The sequence below is a fragment of the Pezoporus occidentalis genome, unplaced genomic scaffold (genome assembly GCF_034315485.1).
Source record: "Pezoporus occidentalis ecotype Australia unplaced genomic scaffold, CSIRO_AGI_Poc_V1 ctg71, whole genome shotgun sequence".
NCBI classification, from domain to species: Eukaryota; Metazoa; Chordata; class Aves; order Psittaciformes; family Psittacidae; genus Pezoporus; species Pezoporus occidentalis.
In genome coordinates, this window is record NW_026916062.1 from 1,555,679 (window position 1) to 1,583,478 (window position 27,800).

Here is a 27,800-nt window from a genome sequence, read left to right on the forward strand (position 1 = left end):
ATTATAGCAGTAAGGTATGCCGTTATTTAAAACAGAATCTATTTACCACAATTTGCATAATGATAGAAACAATTTTCACTGTATTCCTTTTCCCTTGCTTTATTGATCTCTTTTCTATTCTAGTAACAAATACATTTTACAAATTGGGTGAAAACCTGTTGGTTAACACTACTTAAATACTTTTACTAAACTACTTGTGTTTTTCAGGATAAATACCCCTTTAAGTTTTTCAGACATTATGGAGAAGCTTCAGTAATTGGCACAGGGCTTTTTCTGTGCATTTATGAATGCTTTCAGGAGTGTATGCCTATGCAAAAATTCAGTTTACACCTATATACTTAAGGAAATTTTTCTTTTAAGTTGCTGATGTTAGCATAGTTCAAGTGCTATGCATAATGTAGTAAAGGTAAGCATTTCAAAGCAATGTGTGGTTTGTTGTTTTTTTTTTTGTTGTTGTATACGCAGTTGTACAGAGTCATGATCCTAGTACAAATGTGGTGTTACTGGAGGATGCTGCAGCAGTTCTAAGTGTGGCCATAGCTGCTACGTGTATGGGTCTGACTTCTTTAACAGGTAAAATTGTGCCTCAGGCTGAGGCAATCAGGATGTGAATTTACCCCTGTGCATGGTATGAATGCAGAGCATTTAGTTTATATTGGTTGACTTAAATGCATCTCTACTCTCTTTTTGATGCTTGTACTGTGAAAGGTTCTGGAGGTTTAGACTCTTCTCTGGTCAGAGTTCTAGTAGTCTGAGTTGGAAAATATTTAAGATTAAATTAAAGTTCAGCTTTTTTTTTTTAATATGTCAAAAGGGTTAAGCTTGAAAGAGTACATGTAGATGGGTCTAACTTCCTTCTGAGCTACTTTGCATACAAATGAAGTTATTTTTTACTAAAGGTATGTTTATTGTAATCAGTTATGTATATCACTGTGATGTGGTGGGATTACGTATCTTGATTTTCCTTATTCAGTGATGTGCATGGGTTTGTGGGGAGGACTTAAGGAAGCAGTTCCTTCCTCTGGTTTGTTACGTAGTGGTATTGGTGTTATCTTCAGATTACAATAGCTACTCCTAAACAATGTAGCAAACCTAAGTCATGCAGGTGGGATGATCTGTGTGGCAACTGATTCAAAGTATCTCTTTGCCTGCACAGTTAAGATTTATGAAGAGGGAAGTTTGTTTATTTGTTTATTTGTCCTGTTTTAAGTATTGGCTTTTCAATTTTTTTAAAAAATAAATATTTTCTTTGTGGCTGCTAATGAATTAATTGCAAGTTTCACTTTTTTATATAGAAGCCAGTTTTTTTTTATTCCATTTCTAGTTTCTTTGATTAAAAAAACCCATTATACATTACTGTTTCTATAAGTATGAATATGAAAACTTATAAAAGTACAGTATTCCAGCAATTGTTAATACGTGCAAGTTTTTGAGTTCCTGGTAAACGAACACAAACTTTTATGCTACTACCTGAGTTTAGGTGTATATAATTTTATATTAATATAAGGTAAATCTATACACAGAAGCCTAAGTAGCTTACAATAGTTTACTCTGTTTATTAGTCCTTCAGGAGACAGGAGTGGCTAAGGGACAGGAGGGACTCGAGACTTTATCTTAAAATAATTTTTTTTTTTTTTTTTTCCAGCTTCGCTTTGTTCCTTAGTAGGAAGGAATTGCCAGTGCACTAAAAACAAACAAGGGAACAAAAGCACACTACAAAATCTAAAACAAATCCCACCAAAAAGCAAAACCAACCAATCAAAAAAAACCCCTCAAACTATGTAGTCTCTTTCATGTGATATTTGAATTATCTGCTATGTTTTAGAAATGCTCTGTGAAATTAATTTGACATTATATTGTTTAGGAAACCCATATTATGACAGTGTGGGGTCTCTAGGTGTTGGAACCTTGTTAGGAAGTGTGTCAGCATTTCTGATCTACACTAACACTGAAGCCCTGCTAGGACGATCCATTCAACCTGAACGACTGCAGCGACTCACTGAGTTACTGGAAAGTGATGCTGTAGTAAGGTAAGAGTCTTTACAGCTGCATCAATACTAAGAACAACAAAAAGCAAGAAAATTACATTGGAAAAAGTAGTTCAAGCACTTTAAATGAATCTGGTGAGATTGATTATTTTAGGGTGGATTCTTCTGTACTGAGATTTTAGAATCTTAATTATTACTAGCTTCTGTTTCTGTGAAATTTCTTTCTAAAAATTTCACTAAGTAAATACTCATGCCCCTCAGATATTCCACAGCTAAAATAAAATTGCAGAAAATGTCCTAAGTTACATAAGTACAGGAGCTGACAGTGACTTAATGAGAAAGCCATCACAAACTTTAAACTGTTTTCAAATGCTGAAATGCAAGCAGATAAGTTATACTGTACTGTTGCTTTTATAGTTTATGAGAACTTAAATCTTTGAATTCTGTTAATGTTAATATTCAGTATCTGGAATTCCATAACACTTGGCAGTGGAGTACTGCAGTAGTATTACACTGTAATAGATGCTTTATGTTATATACTTGCAGAATTAACTCAATGTTAATTTTTCTTCTTTGGAAATCCAGAGTTTGTAGTGCAATAAACTTACAGCTCACTGTAATTCTGAAATCTTGTTTAAATGCTTTCTAGGGAGCTATTTTAGCTTTAATCCTCTTAACCTTGGTTTAGAAGCAAAACCCTTTTTGTTTTCTTCTTGATCATTATTCAGGAATGTATTTCTGTGTAAATCAGATGGAATATTTTAGGTTTTTTATTTTTATTCATAGTCATTACTGAGCTCTGGAGACAAAAATCCAAGCCCATTAGTTAACACAAGAATACTTGAAAGAAACTTAAGTGCTGCATCATCTCAGTTGCAAGCAACAGGTCTGAATGACATGTCTTTCGTTCCAGAAGCTAAACAAGATTCTTATTTTGGAATAGAATTGTGTTAGAATTTTCACATGTCAGTAACTAAACTCTGTGGTGGCCCTGGATTAGTCTGAATGGTGGAGCATGTGTCAACAGTGCTGTGTTAGAGTAGGTGAGTTAACATGTTTTTTTGTACGCGACTTCTGTAGTTCTTTTTTTCCCCAAAGTGCGCAGGTGGCTTTTGCTTGTCTCCAGCTGGAATCGTGAAATTGCTTCTATCCAAGCACCAGTTTATATTATATTCCATTTTGTTGATGGCTATAACTTCTCAAGAGAGCAATCGTAGTTTATCTCCTTCTTGCTGTAGACTTCTTTTAAACAAGAAGTAACAATTTTTAAAAGGAACACAGAATAAAAGAAATAAAGACTTGGTAAGAAACTGTGTTTCTCTGGAGGTTAGAAGCTGAAATGTGTAGGTACTCCTTACAATGCTGTTTGCAGGACCTTCTCTATGCACTTTGTCTTGACTGATCTCTTTCTTAGTTCCATTACATTATCTGCTTTGATTTCTTTTAGCACACACTTTGTCTTTGACCACAATCTTCTTGTAACAAACCTAATATTTTGAGCTTGGTTAACTTACACCTACTAAGAAGACACCTGGTCTTGATATCTCTGAGATGTTAAAGTGTATTACCCTTGCTTGTAATGAGGAATAATATGGGGAAAAATTTTCCTTTTTTTTTCTTTCCTTATTCCAGTCTTGGTTAGATAGCTTTTTTTGGTTTGTTTTCAGCTTTTTCTTGTGAAACTAAGGAGTCTTTTACCATTAAGTATGTCTTCAAACCGCTACTTGTAGTTTTTCATCCAACATAGCTTTGGGCTTGTAAGAGTTTCAGCATTTTCTTGAACATTCAAACTTTACTTAAATGGAGGTGTGTACTGGTCTGTCCTACTCTTAGATTTTTTCCTACCAATACCAAGTGTAAAAGTTCCCGAGTACTGGCCTGCTTCTAAAGCTGTGACTAATATTTGCTCTTTTTATTTCAGTGTTTCAGGGTTTTCAGCTGTCTCACTGTTTATGCAATCTTACTGCAATCCTTTTTTGCAGTTGCTGCTTCCCAAAACAGGTCTTCCTTGTTCATTCATGGAGAGTTTGCAGTCTTCACTTTTAGGTGTGTTTTCCAAACATGAAGGGAATATATTAGGGAATCATTCAGTATTCATCAGAAGATACTTAGTTCCAAATTGGCCAAAGGATACAGAGGCTCTGATTTCCGCCCTCTCCTGTCCCCATCAGCAACACCACCACTTAACTTGTTCAGGCAAGCCACTGTTGGGATACTGTCATGTTCCACTGCTAATTACAAAGTATTTAATAGGCTGTTGGTTTATGTAGTTGTTTGAAAATATCTGCATTTGCTAAAACCTTAGTGACTGGAATTAATGCTCATAATGTATAGTTTTTCCCCCACCCTTTTCACTGTTTTCCCTTGGGTTATGAGATGAAGTTGTCTTTAATTACATGGGTTGCCTCATTTATGGTTCTTAAATTTTGGCACAGTGTTTTTAATCTACACTTTCTTAAAAAAACTATCATTATTGCAGGATGAAAAGTTATTTGCCTTCACAGTTATTCTTGGTTCTTTTTACTCTTGAATAGGAGTTATGGAGCCTGCTGAATTATTAGCATTTTTTTCCTTTCAAATATGCAGTATGCTTCTGGGCCACTAATAGGGAAATGCTTTGCTGTACTAATACTTTGTTTTTCCTTTTTGGTCAAGGAAACAATGGTTATTGCATGTTTCTGTCTATTCAGTAATAGCTACCATTTCCATCTAGTAGCAGGCTTGTTTCCAGGTTAACCTTTAGTTTTGCTATACTTACAAACCAACTTTTTTTTTTATTTTTAATCACACACAATTCCTTTCTTTTATGCTTCTATAATTTTGCTGGATTTCTTCTTTAGGCTTTTGGCTTGGTAATTTCTACTTTTAGGCCTTATTTAATTTGTCATCCAGAATGGGCTTTTAGTTAGAGTTGTTCTCAGCTGGAAAATTTCTTGATTTTGGTTTTTGTTACACAAACATTCCATTCTTAACTCTCATTGAAACCTTTGTTACCTAAATCTTTCCTGTGTTCAGCTTAACTGAAGTGTAGGAGATGAGGCTTTCAGGACTGTGAAATAAAATACATGATGTGGTACAGACTGACCTCATTCTGTTCTTATGCAATGTAATGGTGGATCTCTAGGCGTAAACTGTTCTTAGTTTCATCTTTAACTTTTACTTCATTGTAACAGCTATTGGGTAATTGTGCTACTGTTGTGCTGGAAAATCTGTCATTCTGGTTTGGAGGAGTAAAAAAAAAAATAAAAAATAGTTACAACTGATGGCTCAAACCCAGTAACTTGGTGTCCTCTGACAAATTTTTCTTTCATTTGAAACTTTCTCTTTTCCCTAGTTTGAATTGATGGTGTCTGGTAGCCATCCAGAAGCTTCCAGAAGCAAGCTTTGTAGCACATGCATTTGTGTTCTTGAATTATTTGTGATTTTTTTTTTTTTTTTTTTCTCCTCCTGACTCACTGTCTTGTCTTTCCTGGATGGATTATATGCAGTAAGGTAGACTTTTTTCTTCACATTTACAGAACATGCGTCATTCCACTGAATTCTGTCAGGTTGCTGCTTAATGAGACTCTTGGATATCTTGTTGCTTAGCTCTGATAGGCCCTTGATATATCTTCAACATTTTTTGAATCACATGAATTCACATTCTCTTCATATAGCCCTCATTGAAGCACATCTGCTATCTTAAATACCCTCTTGTGTGAGGAGGTAGTTTGATTCCAGTTAGGTTATTCCAGTTAATACTGTTTTGATTTGGTAACTTCCCACAGGAATAGCTGTGTAAATTTGATTGGAGGTGGAAATTCTTTATTGCTATCAGTAAGCTGTAGCAGTTCTTTTAATCTGCTTAAATATTTGCCAAGATATATTTTTTTGTGTGTGTCTCTATATTTAGGTCATGTTCTATTTTTTTTCTAATGTGCTTACCCCTCCTCCAGCTTTAGTATTGCCAGAAATATTCCATAAATGTTTCCTCTGACTATTCATCTGAAATATCTGCCTCCTGTTCTTTGTCAGCAATTCATTCTAGCAGGCTACTTCCAAAATCTGTGCATTCCGCTTTCTTCCTGCACTGCCTGTGAACTTAGTTCTGATTTATAAACATTCAGATGAGTCGGTAAGAATAAGTTTGCTTAAGACAAAGGGCATACTAAATTTAAAAGGATGCTGTGGAATTGCGCAACTTAGTGAAATGAATGGGGGTGGGGTGGGGAGGGGAATCTTAGTACTTTCCATTAAGTGAGCTTTATTGCTGATTCTAAATTTTTTGTTAAAATTTTTAAAATTGCAATGATTGCATTTTTCTGGTAATAAACCCAAAGTCTTTGGGATATTTTATAGTTGACCCCACATACTTATTTTGCCATGGAAATGGCAGAAGGAAGAATTAAAAAAAATAGAAACTTCTTTGTGATTTATATTCCATGGTTTGGTGTCCACTTTTTTTCTGGCCTTGATGGAAAAAGGAAACTTATTCTGCAGTGGCAATTTTAAATTCTACTTGGCTTTAAAGATAAACTTAAGTTTGTGTTAATCTAATTAGAAAAAAAAAAGATGGTATTTTATGATTTTTATTTTATTTTTATTCCAGTGTTAAAGTTCATCATAATAATCTGTGTCCTGAGTTTGCTTCATGTCTTACTGAAAATTAGAGCATGCTTTGTTTATTACCTATATTCATACCTCATAGAGTTTATCTAACAAACTGGAACAAAACTGTGCTGTAGGGAAACAGAAGTTTTCAAAGGACCAAAATATAAACATGCTGCAACATCCATGTTCTAGTTATCTATTAGGAACCTTTAAATATACATTTTCAGCCTCTACTAACAGTTGTCTTGTGATTAGTCATGATCAGTAATTAAGTATGAACAAAAGTGATTTCCAATCACAATAACCATACCTTATATCAAATACAACTTTGCATAGAAAATTCTCCAAAAGGCCATGCCTTCACAAATTGTAGTTGTCCAAAAAAATGTACTTCCATAATTGCAGTGTGTGCTTTCAGTAGCTGACAGTATTGTCCCTTACCTCAAAAGTGAGGGTACTTGAGGATTGTTAAATATGTGTATGCACAAAAACTACTGTGCAGTAGTGAGTAAGTTGAGTAGGAAGGGTATCACTTTCTGTTGTGGGATATTTTTATAACACCATTAGTCTAGTTCTGAATCTGTGATGCATTTTTGTAGTATGTCTTTTATTGCAGCGAGCCATTTATACATGTGTTGGTATAGCAGACATCTGTGAAAGTTGTATAAGCAATTAAATATAAGTCAGTATTTAATATAAATGTGTGGTGGCAAAATGAGGATGTGTTAGTCACAGGCAGTGGCCTTTCAAAATTACAGAATCGTGCTGTGACAATGTTGTTAACATCAGAAGTCAAACTACTTAGCTGTTTGTTTTATGTTCTTCTACATTTTCTTCAAAATTTATGTGTTTCAGAGCAATTCATGATGTTAAAGCCACAGACCTGGGAATGAGCAAAGTGAGATTCAAGGCAGAAGTAGACTTTGATGGACGGGTTGTTACTCGTTCTTACTTGGAAAAACAAGACATTGAACAGCTGCTACAAGTATGTTTTAAATAATCTTTTTGTAACTTCTAGTATTTGATATTTATTTTATAATTTCAAATATGTCTAAACCCTAGATTTTCAAGTAGGTGAGAGATATTCCACTAATTCTTTTTGACGGATTGCAGGTGATTTTACTTGGTGTTAGCGTGCTAGATATCTCTGTGTGGAATTGTATTATGTGCTGCTGAAATAGAGCCATTTGTGGGCTGAGTAGGGCCTGGGTTGGAAGAGGACAGATATTTTTGTCCACCATAAGAATGTATTTATTCCAATAAATTTTTGTTGAATTACAAGATCTTTAGTTAAAACTGGAAGCATGACACCTGAGAATAAGCATCTGTTTTGGCAGAGCCATTTGTCTTGGGTGCTGAAGATGTAGTCTTAAGGTTTACAGATCCTGCCAGTCAGACTAGACTTGAATATGGATTACTTGCATCACATCGCTTAGCATTTTGACAGTGTTTAATAAGTAACCTGTCTTCAGCGTCTGTCTCTGATTTCAGTGTTGTTCAGAGTAGCTTTTCTTAATTCTTCTCTTCAATATAGAAATGAAAAACTATTCTCAGCTGGATTCTGCATGGCAAAGCGATGAAATATGAAGTAAAGAATAATTTATCTAAATTACAAGATTTTTAAGTGAGCAAAATGTTTTGCTTGCTTACCCATTTTCACCAGTAACATGCTTGCATACATTTGCTTGCATACCTACAAAATTTCTTTCTTTGCTACCCTTTCAAAATGAAAAGCAGGTATCTGCATTTTATGTCTGTCCATTAGATACAACTTAGAAGTTATCTGAGTTTACATTTAAATTAACAGTTTTTTTAAACCATTAGTCAGTGTCTGAGTTCTTAAAATGTACTACTCTTTAATGTCAAAATAAGAATGTATATATATTATATATACAGTGCAGGAAGTGATCTGTTCGTGTGTTGGATTTCAGTTTAATACATTTTGAGAGGAAGAGTGCTGTCAGCTTTGTACAGCTGAGGCACTGCAGGTTTGCTTGGTTTTATATTGCCAAACCTCAGATTCTTTGCTGTTGCAGCTGGTTAGTGCACTACTTTTCAAAGACTTTGTTAGCTCTTGTTCTTTACCTGCTGTTCCCTTTGGTGCTTGCATACAATGGTCGCTCGTTCTTCCAACTAGTATTGTTGGGAAAGTTCTTCCTGATTGTTTCTAGGTTGACAACTGTTTCTTACACAGGTCATCGTAGTTTCAAGTAGTAACCTTGTGTCAGCTATAAAATCATTGTTGAAGGTAGCTGTTTTCAGCAGGATTTTGCCCCTACCTGAAGGGTAGACATAATGCTTGCCTTTTGATCTGTAGTTTTTCAAATAACTAGCTCATTCAACTGGCATTGCTACCAACATTACTCTTTCTGAAGTTGTGAAATCATTGAAATGCTAGCATTCAAATTGCTCTCATTTCTTTTTCTTGTTAGAGTTGCTGTGATTTTAGTCACAGGGTATTGGAGATGGGGTATCTTTTAAGCTCACTCAGTTACATTATTCCTCTTCAGTTTCAGAGTAATAGGGAAGGTGAAAGACACTGATGTTGTGTTGTAGTTACAGACACATAAAAAAAAGAATTAGTTATTTAATAATTACTTTGCCCATTAGCAATAACCTATTTGTCCTAAACATACTGCAGTTGTATTGCCTAAACTGTGTCTGAGATACAAGTCAAATGGCTTCTGGCCAGCATCATGTGAGACCTCTAAGGAAAGCTCATGGCAGTGCTGTAATACCTGCTTTGGTGCTTATGATGTCTGTGGTTTTTTGGAGGGAAGAGCATAGCATCCTGTCTTCCTTAACCTTGTTCTTTCAGTCACATACAATATGGGCCTCCTGAGGAGGAATTTCGTAGGTATTTGCATGGATTTTCAGATGAGTTGGTAATGTGATAGCCAGAGTAAGTAGTGTAATAAAATAGCAAGAATGTATGAAAACGAGGAAAGAATGCACAGGGGTACCCTGCTCTGCCTTGCTGTGAATAAGGGATACCTCAAACTCCTAGAAAAATAATAAAATTCTCAAACTTATTTGGAAAATAAAGGAGGGAATCTGTTAAACATAGAAGGTTCTATATCAAGTACAGGTGTAATAGTAAGCCAGCTATTTTCATTGAATAGATACTACTCTTCTGTGTCTTTGAGACATAAGAACAGATGATGCTTTAAAAGGAAATGGGAAAAGCTGAAGTGTTTGGGGTTCTCTTTGTGTGTGTCATCCTCCTCCTCCCAAAATATGTCACAACGCTCTGTAGTGTTATTCCTTTTTTTTCCCTCATCTCAACCTTATAAATCGGATTTCTTCCTAGGAAATCCAACAAGTGAAAAACCTTGAAGAATTGGAAACCTTCATGCTTAAGCACGGTGAAAATATCATTGACACACTGGGAGCTGAAGTAGACAGACTTGAGAAGGACCTGAAGGTGAAACTTAGCTGCTTATTAGGGAGTGATTGTTCTGTGACTGTATTTTAGACAATATCATTGCATTGACTTTGGGGATTTTGTTTGTAAATATATGAGGGAAGAGGTTGATAATCCTAATGTAGGTTCTCTCGCTATAGTATCATTAACTAAGTTTGGACCAGCAGTAATCCCTTACTTTGCCGTTGATCCATTTGTTACATATTTTGTTCAGTTTTGTACCACTGTAGAATAGTATTTTTGTGATATAAGACCTGGTTGTTTCTTTGTTACTGTATTTGCAGAATACCAGGTTATTTACAGGCTGTTAAATTTTGCTTTGGTTGTAAAGAAGCAAATTTCAGTTTTATTTTTAAATTTTTTTTATCTGTTACTTAGCATTCTGTCAAGTGTATCAGTGTGTAATGAGGGCTTTATTGAACAGTTTTTGCTCCTTTTGAAGCAGTTTAAAACTTTCTTAAAGTGAGACTATATATATCTTTATTTGGATGGTGTTATATAAAATCTAACCGCCTTTTTTAAAATCAGGAGAGCCACTTCATACTTTATAAAGTGTGAGAACTAATTTATCTGTGATGTTGAACGGTATTTGTCACATGAAAAGCTGTCTTAACCTTCAAAAAGTTGCTTTATAGTATGGGCAGTTGCTTTATAGTATTTGTTGAAGCTGTTCTTCATTTTAAGATAGTCCCCATGTTGCCAGAAAAGGGAATTCGTTAACCAGTTGCCAGTGTCATACCAAGAGTACATTATTTGTATCCATGTGCAAAAATGTGTTTTAATATTCTCTATTTACTTCTTTTTTTAAAAATAATTTTCTTTCAGCAACGAAATCCTGATGTTCGTCATGTGGATTTGGAGATACTATAGGCATGGCAGAAGAAATCTTCATGTTGCTACCATTTTGGAAAGAAGTCGTGTAAAGGGCTGAAAAGCTTCCGAAACTGCAGTGACCTCAGCGCCATACCTCGCTTACTTTTGCTGTAGGCTTCCTGGACTGTTAGAACTGCTTCTGTTTCTGGAAGAGCACTAGACCCGCAGACAAAAATTTCCATGGCAAAATCAATTTAAAAAAAGCTATTTGACTTAAATTCCACGGGAGAGTCTGTCAGAGTATATTTACTGCAACTCAGAACTTAACAACTTGAGGTTTAGTTAGGCAAATATAGCTGCCTGAAGATACACAACACACTTAGTTTTTCCATTTGCGTCCCTTTGCAGTCAGTTTGCACTTCTTTAGTTTCTTTCAAGATACCACTAAAGGTTCTTGGGAGATATTAAGATTAGCTAGGAAGAGTTTGTTCCAGTGGAACCTGCCAACCTTAAACTAATTGTAATATTTCAACTGTGTGATTGTTTCACAGTTTTTCTTTTCTATGAGATCAATTCTTTCAAACAGGCACTGGCTTTTTCTCAAGTACCATGACCTGTAAACCTGCTTTTTTCCACTCTTGTGAGTACTAACTGCACTTCACAAAAATAAGATTTTTCTTCTCAGTGGAGTCAGCTGTATGTGGTTATCCAGAGTATGTTAAGTTACTGTGAAGAAATTAGAGATTTTGGTGAACTTGCTCTGTTTAAATTTTGTTATTTTCTCCCCCTGCTTTGACACTTGTTCTCTTATTTGTAAGTATCTTCAGATGTGATCTGGGAGATATATACATGGTAGTGCTTATTAAATGTTACCTGGCATTTTTTGCTTTCCTTATAGGCAGCATTGCCAGATATGGTCTTTGATAGAATGTGTGAGAGATGTAATTGGAAGTTACAGTAGTAAAAAATGTATTAGAATTATTTATAATTAAACAAATGAATACATTGTATTTTTAATTTATTTACCTCTAGACTTAATCTGAATTCTAAATTGATTGTGGGGTTTTGTTTTTGTTTTTTTTGTTTTTTTTTTTTGTTAAGAATTGGCCTTGCTTTTTTGGGAAAGTAAAGTAAATCTATCAGTAGTTCTCAACAATCCTGAGATAAATGCTTAGAGTTTATAACTTTGAAATGTGCAATTTTAGCATTGTATATATGAGCCCCAAGGCTTTCTGCAGTAGGCACCCAAGTTGTACCAGATGCTTTGATTTGAGACCCAGTCTTTATTAATAAGGGCATGAGTACTTATCATGCAAATTGAAATATAAGTGAAGTTACTGCATATAAATAACTCTGAAGAAAATCCTTTATGCACTTTAACATATTTCAGTAAAATGAAAATTGCTCATGGGTAAGAGGTGTTAATAAGAACCTCCTAGTGACTCATTTGCTAAGTAATGACTGACTTGCTGAAAGGAGAAATGTTGGTATGAAACACAAGTCTCAAAAATCAGTTAAGATTAAATTATAAACATTGCAGCAGATAATAATTGTGAAGACCAGTACATCTAGATTTGGCTAAAAGCTTTTGAAAATATTTTTTAGGTTTGTTTTTTTTTCATACTAAGTCTCACCAATGAACTGAGAATTTAAAATAGCGTACCTTTCGACAACTGCAAAACATTCCGGAGTTTAGTTACAGATGGGACTTCACATACAGTAATTGTGGGTCTCTTTAGTACCCTCATCCATAATCCCTGTTCACCAGTGGCTTTTGTATAGCTTATTAGCTATATTATTATGGGTAATCCAGAAGAATCATAGAATAGTTAGGGTTGGAAAGGACCTTAAGATCATCTAGTTCCAAACCCCCTGCCATGGGCAGGGACACCTCACTTTATCTGGTTTTCTCCTATTGTAAAACTACTTAGTATATTTCAGACTGATGATTGGAAATGCAGTTTAAAGGAAATTTGGAAGTGTGCTATGCCAAGTAAATAAGACATCCTTAGCACATTATAAATCGTCTACCTTTCTCCTCAACTTTCCACATAAACTTCATCTCATTATGCATTCTGCTGATGTTAGTCTTATTCATGAAGACCACTGGAATCTGATAACGCATAATCTCTTTCCTTGTTCCTAGAATATTTATATGGATTTTGAATTTGAATAAACAGTTTAAGATTTCTGGAATAATGGGTTTATTAAAAACTGGGAAAATGCTCTTACTGGGGCGTTAGTGGAGACAGCCAATGTGATCCAGGTGGTTTGTATGCTGGAGTTACTGATGAATGAGCAGTGTTAGTGTGCACTAACAGAAATTTCACTGAAAGGTTAGTAAATGTTACCCCACTACTGAAGCGTTCCCGTATCTCATTTAAGAGAGGGCATGAGTTTATATTCTTACACAACACCTGCTCCAGAAGCCCATAAAAATGTTTTCTTGTTCATCAGAGATGTAATTTATATGAATTCTGATTTTAATTTCCTTATTTGAGTCAGAAGTACACCCATCCACATACCACTTGTTTGTATTCCAAGATAACATTCAGATCCTTGTCTCCCAGTTACGTTCCTGATTATAGCATAACAATATGTTAAATTTAAGAAGCCAGAGCTTGAATGTTTTTGGGTACATAACAGTTGCATAGTTTGAGGACCCAGTTCCATATTTTAAAAATGACCTGGATGGTGATGTACCACAAAAATCTAGGCAGTCTGGTTTTGGCAGTACCTCTTAAGTTTACATGTCATGCAGTTGGGTGAAAATATTGAACCTGTCAGTTTGGAAAGGAAAAGGAATTCTAAGCTGTTAAATTTTTAATGCATAGATTGTTTTTAACAGTTTTGACATTTTTACTGCCTTTTTTTCTTCTTTTTTTTTTCTTTTTTTTTTTAATATATTTATCTCTCTTTATGGTCTAACACTTGAAGTGATATGGGTCCAGTACTTAGTTTACTTTTGTTTTAGTGTTTTTGGGAAAACTGTTTAGCTACTACACTTCCGTGATAGAACCCTCAGAATTAAAGAAAACTTGCAAAGTGTGGAGGAGTGTGGAGAGATTTTTTTCTTTGTCACAAATGCAATTACGTAATATTCCTTTTTTGTTTTAAGAAAGTGAGGAATTAGCTAACAAAGTTACATTCTAGGTTTTTTTCAATTAAGTTGTGGCCTTTTAAAATAATCTGTCTGGTAGACTCTCCTTGCATGTTCTGTTTTTTCAGATTATGTTCAAAGTACAGCTGCCCTCTGCTTTGTGAAAGGTTGCGTACGTATTGTAGAATGTTTAAGTCTGTAAAACTTGCAGTGTTTGAAAAAATTGTCTTAATGTTCCAATATACTGAGCGATCTTAATGCATTTTAAGTCAGAGTTGGCCAGACACTAACAATATGCATTTTCCTATAGAATTTGTTTTTCTATAAACGATAAAATTGTGAAGTGATTTTCTTCCCCAAGAATCAATTTCAAGTCTAAATTGTCTCCTTTATACACTGTGGAAGTAAGTTTTTGAGTGGCACCCCTCTACTTCTCCACTTTCTAAAGCATTTATTAAGCATACTGTAGTAGTAAATATTTTGGTGTATTACAAAGACTTTTTGCTGTGTGTTCTGGTTGAGAAGTAGAAGGGACTCGGGGAACAGGAGAACATATTTTTTAAGGTCAAGTTGCATTCTTTATACTCTGTGACTCATGCTCAAGCTGAAGAGTTTATAGCCTCTGCTTTTCTCCTTCACTGAATTCCAACACAGGTTTTATTATTTTTTTATTTACCAACCCATGGAGGTAGAAGCCGTTATGAGCATCTCGCGTTTTTAAGGCTAGATGCTACTTTGGTCTCTGTACTTTATCAATGAACAAGTACAGCTGACAATAATGATTGCTGTTCTGTTTTGAAAGCTACAAACCATGTAAGCCAAAACTACCAAAGCTTTCTGATTCTGGTGGGTGCAGTTTTTTCAGCTGTATCTGGAGACTCAGTTTTTGTTGAGAGATTTTTCACTGGCCCCTCTGATACGGGGGAGTATGGAGAAGAGTTTTGGGTATATTTTGTCTAGGTAATACACTGAAATTCTGTGTTCTCCTTATCATTTCAGCTGATTTATTTTTTTCTGTAACAAAGGAAAAGTTACGCATTATGGAAGTACATCTGCCAATGAGTGCATCAAATACAGGCTTCCTGCAAAGAGTTTTTAGGCATGGCTATTTTTGAAAGTTCTTAATTAAGTAATCCTTTTTCTAAAGTTGATGTAGACGTGTTTCCTACAAAAGAATTCACGGAAGCATATTGTTTAACATCTAAAAGGAGAGTATTTCAGTTTGTGTTCTTACGTTCTTAAGGCATTTTGGCTTGGTGCAGTAGAATAATTGTCTAACTCCTGTACAAAACCTGAACTTCTGTGCATGCCTAACGGCTTACATTGCAGAAATGAGTATAAAATGACAATGTTTTTTTTTATTCCAGTTTAAGCATTGTGCTGCTTCTATTCTTATTGTTAACTCTGAATAGAGAGTACAACTGACGTCTCTTGCAGTTTACCTCCTTAATGTAAATGAGAAGTCAAGGTGTACCATAAAGATTTTACGTTTTGTAGAGGGGTTACATAGCTTAAATAAGTAATTTTTCTGTTTCTGCTTAGTGAGACACAAATAATTAAGATCAAAGTAGACTATATATTACATATAAAAAGAAATAGGAAACCAGGCTTTAAAGCACAATAGTCAGATTTTGAAATGCAAGTCCTTTGAGGAAAATAAAATGTGCCAGAAGCTGTAAGTGGTTGTACGGACTATAGGAACTGCAGTCAATCAGGCTTTGCTGAGGCAAAAGAAAAGAAACTATCACAAAGTGTATGGTAAAAAGAATACATACAAGGACGGAACAAAACTATGGTGTTGAGCACGTGGGAACAGAAAGAGATGAATACAATATAAAAAATGTGGCCATCAATGAGAAATGATGATTGAAGAACAGTAAAAAAAAAAAAGTAAGAAATTATATTTGATTAGTATGCATAAAACTGTGTAGTACAACACTCTCTTTTAGCGATACTCAGTTGGGTGATTCCTCCCTCCCAATCCCAGCAAAACTTTTTTTTTTTCTCTTTCTTCCCTGTAATGAAAATCAGTGTCTCTGTTTAACTGTTTTCTCATACAGTATTTGGTCTTGCAGGTATAAGACCATTTGCCCTCTTAAAACCTACGTATTGCTCAAGGTGATAGTGTAATCTGAGTCTGAAGCTTTGGTGGGGTGTGTATTTGGTGAGTGGAGTGTGAGTAATTTCAGTTATGGAAACAGGAGGAAGAGTGAATTCAAGAGAAAATTAATTGATTTTTTTTTTTTTTTTTTTGTTTTTCAGCCCCAAAACAATTGGAGCACCATACTGTGTCACAGGGTAAAAAAAAATAAAAAAAATGTGCAGTGTTTTAAAGTCTGTGGAATTTTTGCATTGGTGAATATGTTAGTCCATATTTTTCAAGTTGCTTAAATATATGTGGATAAGCAAGATTTCTAGTTAAAGCATCACATTCTGAAAGGGAGTTAAAGATAACATTCAGAATGTAATGTGAATTACATTTTTACACACTTTAAATACCACAGACAGATACAATAACAGATTATAGTAGGTAGGCAGAAAATTGTTCTCGCCTATATTACATGAGGCTTTTGAAGACAATTTCCTTTTTCTGTATAAGTCAAAGCCACCAATTAGAATAAAAGGTCTTGGTTTTTTGTTTGGGGTTTTTTTTTTTTGTTTTCTTAGGTACAACACCAACAGAAAGCTTGGTCAAATTTTTGTGTTGCCAGCATTCATGGTGCTGTTTACAGGGAGAAAGTATCTGTTAAAATGATGGAATATAGCTCCACAATCAAGGATACATTTGATTTTTGTAATCTAAATTTGGAGTGTATTTAAAATTCTCCAGGTTCTGATCGATCAGCTGCTTCGAATCTGAAGACAGAAGAAAAAAAATGCTATGTTGTGTAAATGTTGTAATATAAAGGGGGTTTTTGTAGGTTTCTCTTAAAGGTGCTGAAGAACTACGTGAGAAGAAGAGTTTGAAAAATGCCTAAAACATTTGGAAAGTGTTTTGGCAATTGCCGTAATCGTATAAAATCTGAAAGTCACAGTGAGGATTGTCACTGGTGGTAGAATTTTCAAAGGGCAATCTCAAAGTTGAAACATGTTTTTCTACACAGCCTTTTAATCAAATGCCACTCACCCACCCCACAGTCCCCCATGCATTTTGGTGTCTTGGCTTCTTCATTCTGTGTCTTGGTTACTTCGTATTAGTATGAGGAAGTCATTTTGATTTGCGAGGTGTAGACATTTAAATATTTCCCTGCATATGTTCTTTATTTTGTAATTATGCTTGAATTCAGTACATCCTGTAAAATGTCTGGAAGTTGTAATTACTCAGTAAAATGCTACACAGCTGTTGAAGGTTGTGTTCTGTTAATTTAAGCAATTTTATATATATATATATATATATAGTAAAGGTAAGCAATAACGCTGGCTTTAGGCAGGTGATTTGCTGTTTCTGAATTCACAATGCATATAACGGTATTTTATAGATGCAAAACAAAGGTTATATCCATCTATTTGTAGCAGTTACTCAATTTGCCTTTGGAATTTTGATCATTACTGTTAAATAGTGTACACTAGGTATATACAGCCAAGCTGTATGTATTAATACTCTGAACTTCACTGGCAGCTGTGCCTTGTCTTGGTCACCTCACCCCACCCCACAGAGTACAATTCATTCCCCGGTACAGTGTAAGCTCTTTTTGTCTAGCTCAGAGGCCCTACTGGTGCTGTCACCAGTTTGTACTGCCGGGCCTGATCCAGGGTTAAGGGTGATGTGAAGAAAGGTAGTAAGACAGGTGCATTTCATGTCTGTGCATAGTCTAGGGTGTGGAGAGTTTCTTGAAGAGATTGGGTTTATGTATTAGGCTCACGTAGTAGCTGTAGTTGACAATCCCAGTGATGCTGTCCAAGCCTCTTAAGGAAAAGCTAGGTATCATTCACTTGAAATTAGTCAGCTTAGAAAGGATTTCACATACTGCCTGGCTTATTAAAGTCCTTTTTATCATTAATGCTGATGAAAACTGGTGAATTATCTAGTTACAAAAAGAACTAATTGGACTAAAAAAGTAAGTCTGTATGTGGTTGGAAAGAAGAGGCAAAAATGCAAAAGAAGCCTGGGCAATAAAGTGGAGAAACTTGAAAAAAATTTTTTTTTTTTTTTGTGTCTGTGTAGAAACAGATTATCAGAAATAAGGTGGTCAAGCTACATATTTCAGGAAAGATTTTGGATATGTGGCATATGTCTTGATGGCTAAACGTTTCATTTCGCAGTTAGAAGTCTCCCTTTCTCGGGATTTTCTTGCAGGGACACTGAACAGTAATGTGTGGTGCTCAGACTGCAAAAGGCTGCTAGTCACGAACTCGTCTTCTGTGTTCAGCAACATTGTTCTGGGTGGTGGTATCATTGCCAACAGCTAGTTAGTTATTTAAAACAAACCAAATGACACAAAATCTGCCTGAGCAGGGAGGTGACAGACCTCGGGGCCTTGCCTGTTTGAGGTCAAGTCCAGCTATTGGGCTGACTTTGGGACTGTCTGAATAACCAAGCAGATGGTCTCAGTCACTTTCAAAGAGGGCGAGAGCTCTGTTTTTTGCATAATGTAACCTGGAGTCTTAAAATCCTTCCTTTACTTGCTGTTTATGGCATTTGTTGAAGGGCAATTCTTAAATATAATTGTTTTAAATGGTTGAAGTGGGACCTTGCAATCAGGTGGGTGGAGGTGATCTTGACAGTTCTGTTCCAGACTTAATTTTGTCTCATTCCTAATGTTATAGGAGACTTCATTGAAAATCATGGAAATTAAACCTTCCTTTACCCTTTGAATTAAACTTCTTGAAAACCTTAGTAAAGGGACATAATTTCCACTGTCACAGAAGCTGTGCCAACTCAGCCTCTTGTAAATTAGCTGTATTGTTTTACCCAAGTTCTGTAATGATACTCTCTTTTTTTCCCCCTGATTTAGACTTCCTCCTGGTCTGTCAGCGCCAGTTCTGGTGCTGAATTGGCGCTTTGTAGGATCTCTGCTAGGCCCTCATTCCTACAAACGAGGTGGCTTAAATGTTACTCGGTGTAAACTGATGTTCAGTGTGTTAGAGATTTCGTTAAAAATTTAACGTCTTTCCCCGACCACCTTGCCCCCTGAAATATTGAATAGCAGTTTACCATTGATAAACCAGGCCTCTCTGGATACACAGAACATTAAGTTTGGGGTTGAAATGTGTTTTTTCCAGAGCAAACTGCAGTCATAAAGAAAATCCATCTTGCATTTGATGTCCATACAAATACATTCATTTGTGAACTTGTGTCTTTGCGTATTACAATGGTATGAAGGTATCTTTGGTTGTAGATTGGTAGCTCACTGATTGTGTTTCTCATGAAAGAGAACAGATACGCTAGCAAAAATAGAAAAATACTGTGGATGAAGGTTGTAGTGAATTTGGACAATTTGGAAACCTTGATGGAAGGAAGATATTTAAGTGAGGCTGTGGCTTTGAAAAGACCAAACTTGTGGTGGTCTGTGTTTTGCCCTGTTTTCATTTGGCTGACATCAGGGACAGCATGGAGAGATTTGACAGACCCATGATTGTGCCCTGTGTGGCTGCTCTCATGTCTTTAGCCACTCAGACTGCCTGACAGTAGAGGAAGAAGGTAGGGAAAATGGAGCAATGAAACAGCTGATTTCACAAGTATATTAAACAAGGCACCTTACAAGGGGATGCCTGAGCTACATCATCCTGTGTTACAGTGCAAGCTAAAGAAGTTAACAGAAATGGAAGGGATATTTGCTCTTTACAACACGGAGCAGCTCCAAGTTTTATGACAAAGTTTATTGCTTTGATATCCTCAGTCTTTGAAGTACATAAACAATTTTCAATTGACTTGAATAGAAATATATAATTACACCCACTCCGCTCCCCCTCCTCCCTGGTATTTTCTGCCTTTGCTTGCTAGGGATGCATAATTTTGACCTTCTGTTGTGCTAAATTAAAGGTATGTCACTGCTAACACTTTCCAAAGGCTGGTAAGGATCCTTTCTAAGCAAGAAGGGCTGAACGCGGATTAATTCCTCAGTGGGAGAATACTTTTGGCAACTCTCAGTTTCTCCTGACAGTCCATTTTTTACCCCTGCTCTACCTGGAGAAGGGGTGAAAATCGTGTATTCCCAGCAGAATTAAAGTGAGCAGAGAACAATGAAAATAGTATACCTCCCTCTTACATGGTCTTCTTTCAGCCCTAGTATTAGACTTAGATTGAGGAACTGGCAAGACAGGCTCGCAGGCCCTTGTTCTCATGGGTGACTTCAACCACCCTGACATCTGTTGGAAGGACGGTACGGCCCGGCACAAGGAATACCAGGAGGTTCCTCGATTGTGTAGAAGACAACTTCCTTCTGCAAGTAATGGAGGAGCCGACAAGGAGAGGTGCCATGCTTGACCTCGTGCTCACCAACAGGGAAGGGCTCGTTGGAAATGTGACACTCCAGGGCAGCCTTGGATGCAGCGATCATGAGATGGTCGAACTTGGGATCCTCAGGACAGTGAGAAGAGCGTGCAGCAAGCTCACTGCCCTGGACTTCAAAAGAGCAGACTTTGGCCTCTTCAGGAACCTGCTCAGTAAGGTTCCATGGGATACAGCCCTAGAGGGCAGAGGGGCCCAAGACTCTTGGTTAATATTCAAGGATCACCTGCTGCAAGCTCAGGAGTGTTGCACCCAACTAGAAGGAAGTGCAGCAGGAGGGCCAGGAGACCTCCTTGGATGGATATGGAGCTCCTGAGGAAAATTCAAAGGAAAAAAGAGGCTTATAAAAGGTGGAAGCAAGGACAGGCAGCCTGGGAAGAGTACAGGGATGTTGTCCGGGAAGCTAGGGACCAGGTTAGGAAAGCTAAGGCCCGGTTAGAATTAAACTTGGCTAGGGATGTTAAGGATAACAGGAAGGGATTCTATAGGTATGTAGCGAATAAAAAAAACAGACTAGGGAGAACATAGCTCCCCTCAGGAAGCTCTCGGGAGAACTGGCTACACAGGATTTGGAGAAGGCTGAGGTTCTGAATGACTGCTTTGCCTCAGTCTTCACTGGCAAAGGCTCTGACCACACCACCCATATCTTGGAAGGCAGATGCAGGGACTGTGAGAATGAAGACCTTGGGCCCACTGTAGGAGAGGATCTGGTTTGAGACCATCTTAAAAATCTGAATGTGCACAAGTCCATGGGACCTGATGAGATCCATCCGCGGGTCCTGAAGGAGCTGGTGAATGAAGTTGCTAAGCCACTGGCCATCATATTTGAGAAATCATGGCAGTCAGGTGAAGTTCCCAATGACCGGAAAAAGGGAAATATAACCCCCATTTTCAAGAATGGGAAAATGGATGACCTGGGGAATTACAGACCAGTCAGTCTCACCTCTGTGCCTGGCAAAACCTTGGAGCAGATTCTCCTGGAAGGCATGCTAAGGCACATGAAAATCAAGAAGGTGCTTGGTGACAGCCAGCATGGCTTCACTAAGGGGAAATCCTGCCTGACCAATTCGGTGGCCTTCTATGAGGGGGCTATGGAACTGATGGACAGGGGTAGAGCAGTTGATGTCATCTACCTGGACTGTGCAAAGTGTTCGACACTGTCCCACATGACATCCGCAGTGGATAAAGAACTGGCTGGATGGCCGCACGCAAAGAGTTGTTGTCAATGGCTCAGTGTCCAACTGGAGACCAGTAATGAGTGGTGTCCCTCAGGGATTGGTGTTGGGACCGGTCTTGTTTAGCATCTTTATCTCTGACATGGACAGTGGGATTGAGTGCACCCTCAGCAAGTTTGCCGATGACACCAAGCTGTGTGGTTCAGTTGATATGCTGGAGGGAAGGAATGCCATCCAGAGGGACCTTGACACCCTTGTGAGGTGGGCTGATGCCAGCCTCATGAGGTTTAACCATAACAAGTGCAAGGTCCTACACCTGGGTCGGAGCAATCCCAGGCACAGCTACAGGTTGGGCAGAGAAGAGATTCAGAGCATCCCTGCGGAGAAGGACTTCGGGGTGTTGGTCGATGAGAAAATGAACATGAGCCGGCTTCAGTGTGCGCTTGCAGCACAGAAAGCCAACCGTATCCTGGGCTGCATCAAAAGGAAAGTGACCAGCAGGTCGAAGGAGGTGATCCTGCCCCTCTACTCTGCTCTTGTGAGACCTCACCTGGAGTATTGTGTGCAGTTCTGGTGTCCTCAACATCAAAAGGACATGGAACTGTTGGAACAAGTCCAGAGAAGGGCCACGAGGATGATCAGGGGACTGGAGCACCTCCCATATGAAGACAGGCTGAGGAAGTTGGTGCTGTTCAGCCTGGAGAAGAGAAGGCTGTGTGGAGACCTCATAACAGCCTTCCAGTACCTGAAGGGGGCCTATAGGGATGCTGGGGAGGGACTCTTCATTAGGGACTGTAGTAACAGGACAAGGGGTAATGGGTTAAAACTTAAACAGGGGAAGTTTAGATTGGATATAAGGAGGAAATTCTTTCCTGTTAGGGTGGTGAGGCACTGGAATAGGTTGCCCAGGGAAGTTGTGAATGCTCCATCCCTGGCAGTGTTCAAGGTCAGGTTGGCCGAGGCCTTGGGTGAGATAGTTTAGTGTAAGGTGTCCCTGCCCATGGAGGGGGGGGGTTGGAACTTGATCTTAAGGTCCTTTCCAACCCTAACTGGTCTATGATTCTATGTCAGAACTTTTGATACAGGTAATTAATCCGCTGGTGTGCTTTTTCATTTTTACTCAATGCCATACATCTGTGCTAGAAGCTGCTTTTATATGTCAGATGTCAAAGAGCCTTTGGAGGAGGGGTTTTATATTCACAGGGCAAGGCCAAATACAGAGAGCTGCCAGATATTCAAAGGGACTCCATGCTGCAGTAGGAAGGATTTATCCCCGAAGAGCTGTTCATGTATGAACTTGCTAGGAAATAAACAAGGCAAAGCCTTTGATTTAACTAGTCTCCACTAAAATCACATCAGTGGTATTGGTTTGCTGTGTGAGTAACTAAGATTAATATGACTGTCACCTGGAGGTATATTCATGCGTTCCTCCTGCTGAAGCACCTGGGCACCATTTGTAGTCACCCATAGTGCAAATAACCATGAGTGTCAGGTAAGGAAATATGGGTTCTCTTTTCCTTTTTTTTTTTTAGATATTATCTGTGTGCACGTTTACAAACCAAAGCTAAACTTTGCAATTCAGTACTCATGTTTTTGGCCATGCTCATACCTGCCACTTTTCCCTTGCTGGTTTCCTGCATATACTGCCTCATCACCCTGTCCATTTCCCCATAACCCATCCCTGTCCATTTCTGCCTCTGGATTTCCCCTCTGACATTTCAAGTCACTGCCCAAGAGTCTGGGAATTCCGAGCTTTCCAAAGAGAAGTTATTTACATTTATTTTCAGAGGGATTAACATGGGATTTTTTACCCACATTTCTCAAAATAGCCTGAAATTATTTTGGTGAGGTTTTTACTAAAAAGGACGTTCATAAATAAAGGTTTTTATAAAATAAAGGTTTTCACTAATGAGGTGTCCTGGGTTCAGCAGTAGCAGTCGTTTTTCTCCTTCTTCGTAGCTGGTGCAGTGCTGTGTTTTGACTTTGGGCCTGGGAACAGAGCTGATAACAATGATGTTTTGGTTTGGCCAAGGACTTTGTGAGCCTCATGCTCTGCCAGGGAGGAGGGGGAGCCAGGAGGAAGCAGAGACAGGACACCTGACCCAAACTGACCAAAGAGGTATTCCGTACCACAGCACGTCATGCCCAGGATGTAACTGGGAGTTAGCCGGAAGGGCTGGGACTGCGTGGTTGGACAAGGGATCAGTTGGTGCTTGGTCAGGCTGGGGGGGGCACGTTATTGGTCAGCTGGTGGTGAGGTGTTGTATTCTCTTCCCTTGTTATTTCCTTTATCATTGTTATTATTGGTGGTAGCAGCAGTGATTTGTGTTATACCTTAGTTACTAAACTGTTCTTATATCAACCCGTGGGAGTTGCATTCTTTTCGATTCTCCTCTCCGTCCCTCTGGGAGTAGGGGGAGGACAAGAAGGGGGGAAGTGAGCGAATGAGTTGTCTGGCTGTGTTTAAACCACGACATGAGGATTTTGACAAAAAATACAGTAGGCTAAGGCCCTGGATCTAGAAAATACCAGCCCAACCCCAGCTAGTTTTGCAACATGCATGACAGGCATCTGAAAGCATTATTATATAATGGGAATATTTGGCAACTGTTCCTCATGAGTGACACCAGCCTGTGCTCAGGTTCGTCTTGCTTCACAGCCCAGCAGAAGGGGTTTGTGTGGTGAATGTTTGTCACCATAATTCCTCTAGGAATTATTTGGAGTTGGGATTTTCTAAAGCGTTTAAGAGAACATGAGCCATTCAGCTATCACTGAATTTTGAATTAAAATGGGATGTAAACTTCACCGCTTGAAAATCCAGGTCTTAAGATTGCAGATGGGTACTTCCTCTGAGCAGTTTTTCTGTCTAACCAGCACACAAATACATATGGTTATATTTTGAGGTGAAAATTATTTCTATTATATTCATACTTGAATCCTTCATAATCTTTCACTGTGCTTGCTGGTGCTTCATACCAAACACTTAATGCAAAAGACAACCCTTTAGCCTTTTTACATAAACCTAAAACTTTTAATACGTATTTATAATGAGAACCAGTTGTGACAGCTGTCATGCTGACACAATAATGCCTACAGAGAGGGAGAGACTGGTTGACCAGAGACTAACTTTTATTGTGCATTTTTATACAACAGAACAAATGGAACTGGAGGTATGTAGTAATAAAACCAATACTCAAATTAGAATTAACACCTGAAATAGTAAACTTTAAGTAACAAATGTCTTTATAATTAAAAAATATTGACTGTTTAAAAAATCTCTAAGATTTTATATTCTTTAAAAGAAATGTGTATTGCCACATAGAAAACAATTCACACATCCTATAGAAATCGTCACAAAAACCTTACTAATCTATATTACACTATGCACTTTTTTTTTTGTACAATATCTGGTAAAGGTCTATCCCTAACCTGTACTTACTCTACACAGTACAATCATCATAGAAAGTATTCATAGAATTAACTACACCATAACAATAAAAATATCAGGATTAATGGTTTTTTAATCACAGTTTCTCCACAAATATTTGTCATAGAAAATATAGCGAAGGCATGTTGGCACAGATGGGCGTGCAGTACTGCTACATAAAGTTAGAGAGAAGGCAGATACGTAAATGACAGTAAGATTAAAGAGTATGGAAGAATAAGACAAGAATCACAATTCTCCTGGGACTTTCTGGAGTGACATGATAGATAGCAGTTTCCTTCTGTCACAAGCCTGCTGCCTATATCCAGAGCTGGGAAAGCATGTGCTGACTTTCAAAGCACGCTGCTTAAATATGGGCATCTTGCTGTGCAAGGGCTTATCTGCTATCTATTATTTCAGGTCCCATACTATTGTACCTAACCTCTTGTGGATATTTAGACACTTCAATGTCTATGAATTTATAATGCCTCATGAACAAGTGAATTGGAGTAAGCTGTTGTGAAAGGTTTGGGTTTTATTTTTGTTTAAATGAAATGGATGGGTCAAGAGTCAAGTGGCCATGATGGCAATTAAAACCAGACAGACAGCTAAGGAAAGTTGTTGTACTCTGTTATTTTAAACTCAAATGTGAACAAAAAAAGATGAGCTAGTGCCTGTTAATGCCTGTCTGTGACTACGATTCGTGTCACTGGCCAGTGCACACAAGCAACTGAGGGCAAAATTTTGTCTGTAAAGAAAGGTCTAAATCTGCAAAGCCATCCCTAGTGCCAAAGTGGCTTTCAAGATGAAACTATACATTTGGTTATTTTGTACAGTATGAAAGTAGAGGATTGTGAGAGGTTCCAGGATGCTGGCTACACGTTTTATGCTAAAAATAAAGGTAGACTTACTAGTTATGTCAGCATATCTTTAGGTTATTAAGTGAGAGGTCTGTCCAGCCCAGTAATTCTGTGACTGTTAAAAATGAAGCATCTGTATTTTTAATCCCATATGATTAAACATTTGAAAGGAAACCATCACAATGTTTACAAAAATACAGCATGATACATATCGCTGTGGACAAATTTACAGTAGAATGTTGATTCACACGTTCCCACATGTTTTACTGAGTAGTTCTGGCAAGTCACCACATTAAACATAGACCAGCAACTTACACCATCAGAGCAATGTAACATCTTCTATTATAGTTCTTTTTAAAAAAGTGTAAGTTCAACACTGAAAAGCTACTATAGGGTATCTGTACTGTGACATTTCTATACACTGAGTTTCTCCTCCAGGGGCCACCATGTACTGTTGACTGCTCAAAGAAAGTCACCTCCTGCCTGTAGTGAGGGCTGCTGTCTCAGACCCCTTGGCCTGGTGAAGTCCAGTATGACTAAACTGTTCATTCACTTACAGAAAATAAATGAGTTATTCTGGTGCAGGCACATGCCTTTTAACCCCCTCATCAAAAATCGCCAAAAAATAAAATGAATTGAGAGGTATTGGACATTTAAGGGCCTAAAGCATATCCTGATTGAGAGAGGTCTTATTTACGGTGGAGCCTGTGTCCCAAGATGCCCTGAGGGCTGTCTATGAGAGATCAGTCACAACCGCAGGCAAAGAGGAGAGAGGGGTCAGGAAGAAACTACTATGTGGGTGAGCTGACCTTTAAGAGACTGCCTCTGTCCTCCACTCATGGTCAGGCTGGAACTAGAGGAGTGCTGCACCCCAAAAGGCCCTTCCTGGTATTTGAGGAAGGGGCTGGCACCCCTGTGCTGCCCAGCACATCGGGAGAAAAGCAGGAGGGAGGGGATAAGGGTAAAAGGAGCAATCAGTAGCTTCTCTCGTGGCTTGCACAAGGCAGTTAGGAAAGCTGGGGAGCATGAGATATGTGTTCAGGAGAGTCGCTGCTGATGAGGTAGCACTAAGGACAGTCAAAAGCAAAGTGAACTTTCTTTCCAAAAACAAGTTCCCTGTACCTGCCACTGGGGAAATGTTGCCTTACGGAGGGCTGGTTCAGGCCAGGAAGCATGCCAGTGATGGCCTGAGATACCGGACAAGGGTAAGGAGATGGAAAACATGAAAAGGAAAGGGGTTTATTTCTTTGGCATTACATATTTCTGGAGTGCATCAATTTAGAGGGACAGAGGACCCCTAAGCCTTTAAAATTTAAGTTTTTCAATGGACTGATTTCTGTTTTGTTTTAAAGTCAGTATCTGCTTCCAACATTGTGCACCACTGTGAATTCTGCTTTAGCATGGCTCTTTTTGTAACAGCTTGCTTAATCTGGACCCTGTGTTCACTTACAACAGGAGTTTAAGCTAGGCTGCTCTTATCCAACCCTTCCCTGAATGCACTGTTGAGCATCCGACCAGCACATTGCCTCATCTATTTCAAGGAAAGGGTATAAAACACAAAAGAAAGCAAAACTAAGAAAAGGCAATTTAAAGCCTCTGAAGCTACATGTCTGCAGAACAGGAACAGACAAAGCAAAACCTGTCTTCTGAAATGGCAATTTGGTTTTAGCAATCTTATTTTAATGAAAACTGTCATGATCAACCCTAGTCCCCTGGAAATCTAGATATACATAGTGTCTATCTGATATACAAAGCAATTTTTATCTATTAGAAGTGCCTGTTATTATTGTTCTGGGTCTTTGAAGGATTCTGCTGTTGACAAACACTGCTGTTTTACATGGGAAGCTTAATTTCCTGGCAGAGTTGGCTAAAGGAAGTCCCTGAATTTTCCATCTTGTGTAGTATTTTAAGGTAGCATTTATAATTACGTTATTTTCTGTTAGGAAATGGGAGACCGTTTCTTTTTTTTTTTTTA

At 37.9% G+C, this 27,800-nt stretch overlaps 1 protein-coding gene and 1 long non-coding RNA gene across 6 annotated transcripts in view; both read left to right on the forward strand.

The window, feature by feature from the left end:
* The window catches only part of SLC30A9 (solute carrier family 30 member 9), a 41,545-nt gene extending 24,282 nt beyond the window's left edge, over nucleotides 1–17,263 (forward strand). For 3 of the 5 annotated variants that reach the window (XM_062642472.1, XM_062642470.1, XM_062642473.1), the window contains 5 exons: nucleotides 466–573; nucleotides 1,865–2,030; nucleotides 7,434–7,563; nucleotides 9,889–10,002; nucleotides 10,828–17,263. In XM_062642472.1, coding sequence (XP_062498456.1) covers nucleotides 466–573; nucleotides 1,865–2,030; nucleotides 7,434–7,563; nucleotides 9,889–10,002; nucleotides 10,828–10,872 — 563 coding nt within the window. In that variant the 3' untranslated portion in view covers nucleotides 10,873–17,263. Of the gene's footprint in view, nucleotides 1–465; nucleotides 574–1,645; nucleotides 1,801–1,864; nucleotides 2,031–2,901; nucleotides 3,032–7,433; nucleotides 7,565–9,888; nucleotides 10,003–10,827 lie in introns of those variants that run through there. The other 2 variants (XR_009969218.1, XM_062642474.1) reach the window with 2 other exon arrangements.
* Nucleotides 17,264–22,611: 5,348 nt separating this feature from the next.
* Nucleotides 22,612–27,796, forward strand: LOC134175949 (uncharacterized). Its single transcript, XR_009969208.1, has 2 exons — nucleotides 22,612–23,454; nucleotides 24,022–27,796. It is a non-coding gene; the product is annotated as an uncharacterized LOC134175949 (long non-coding RNA).
* Nucleotides 27,797–27,800: the final 4 nt, after the last annotated feature.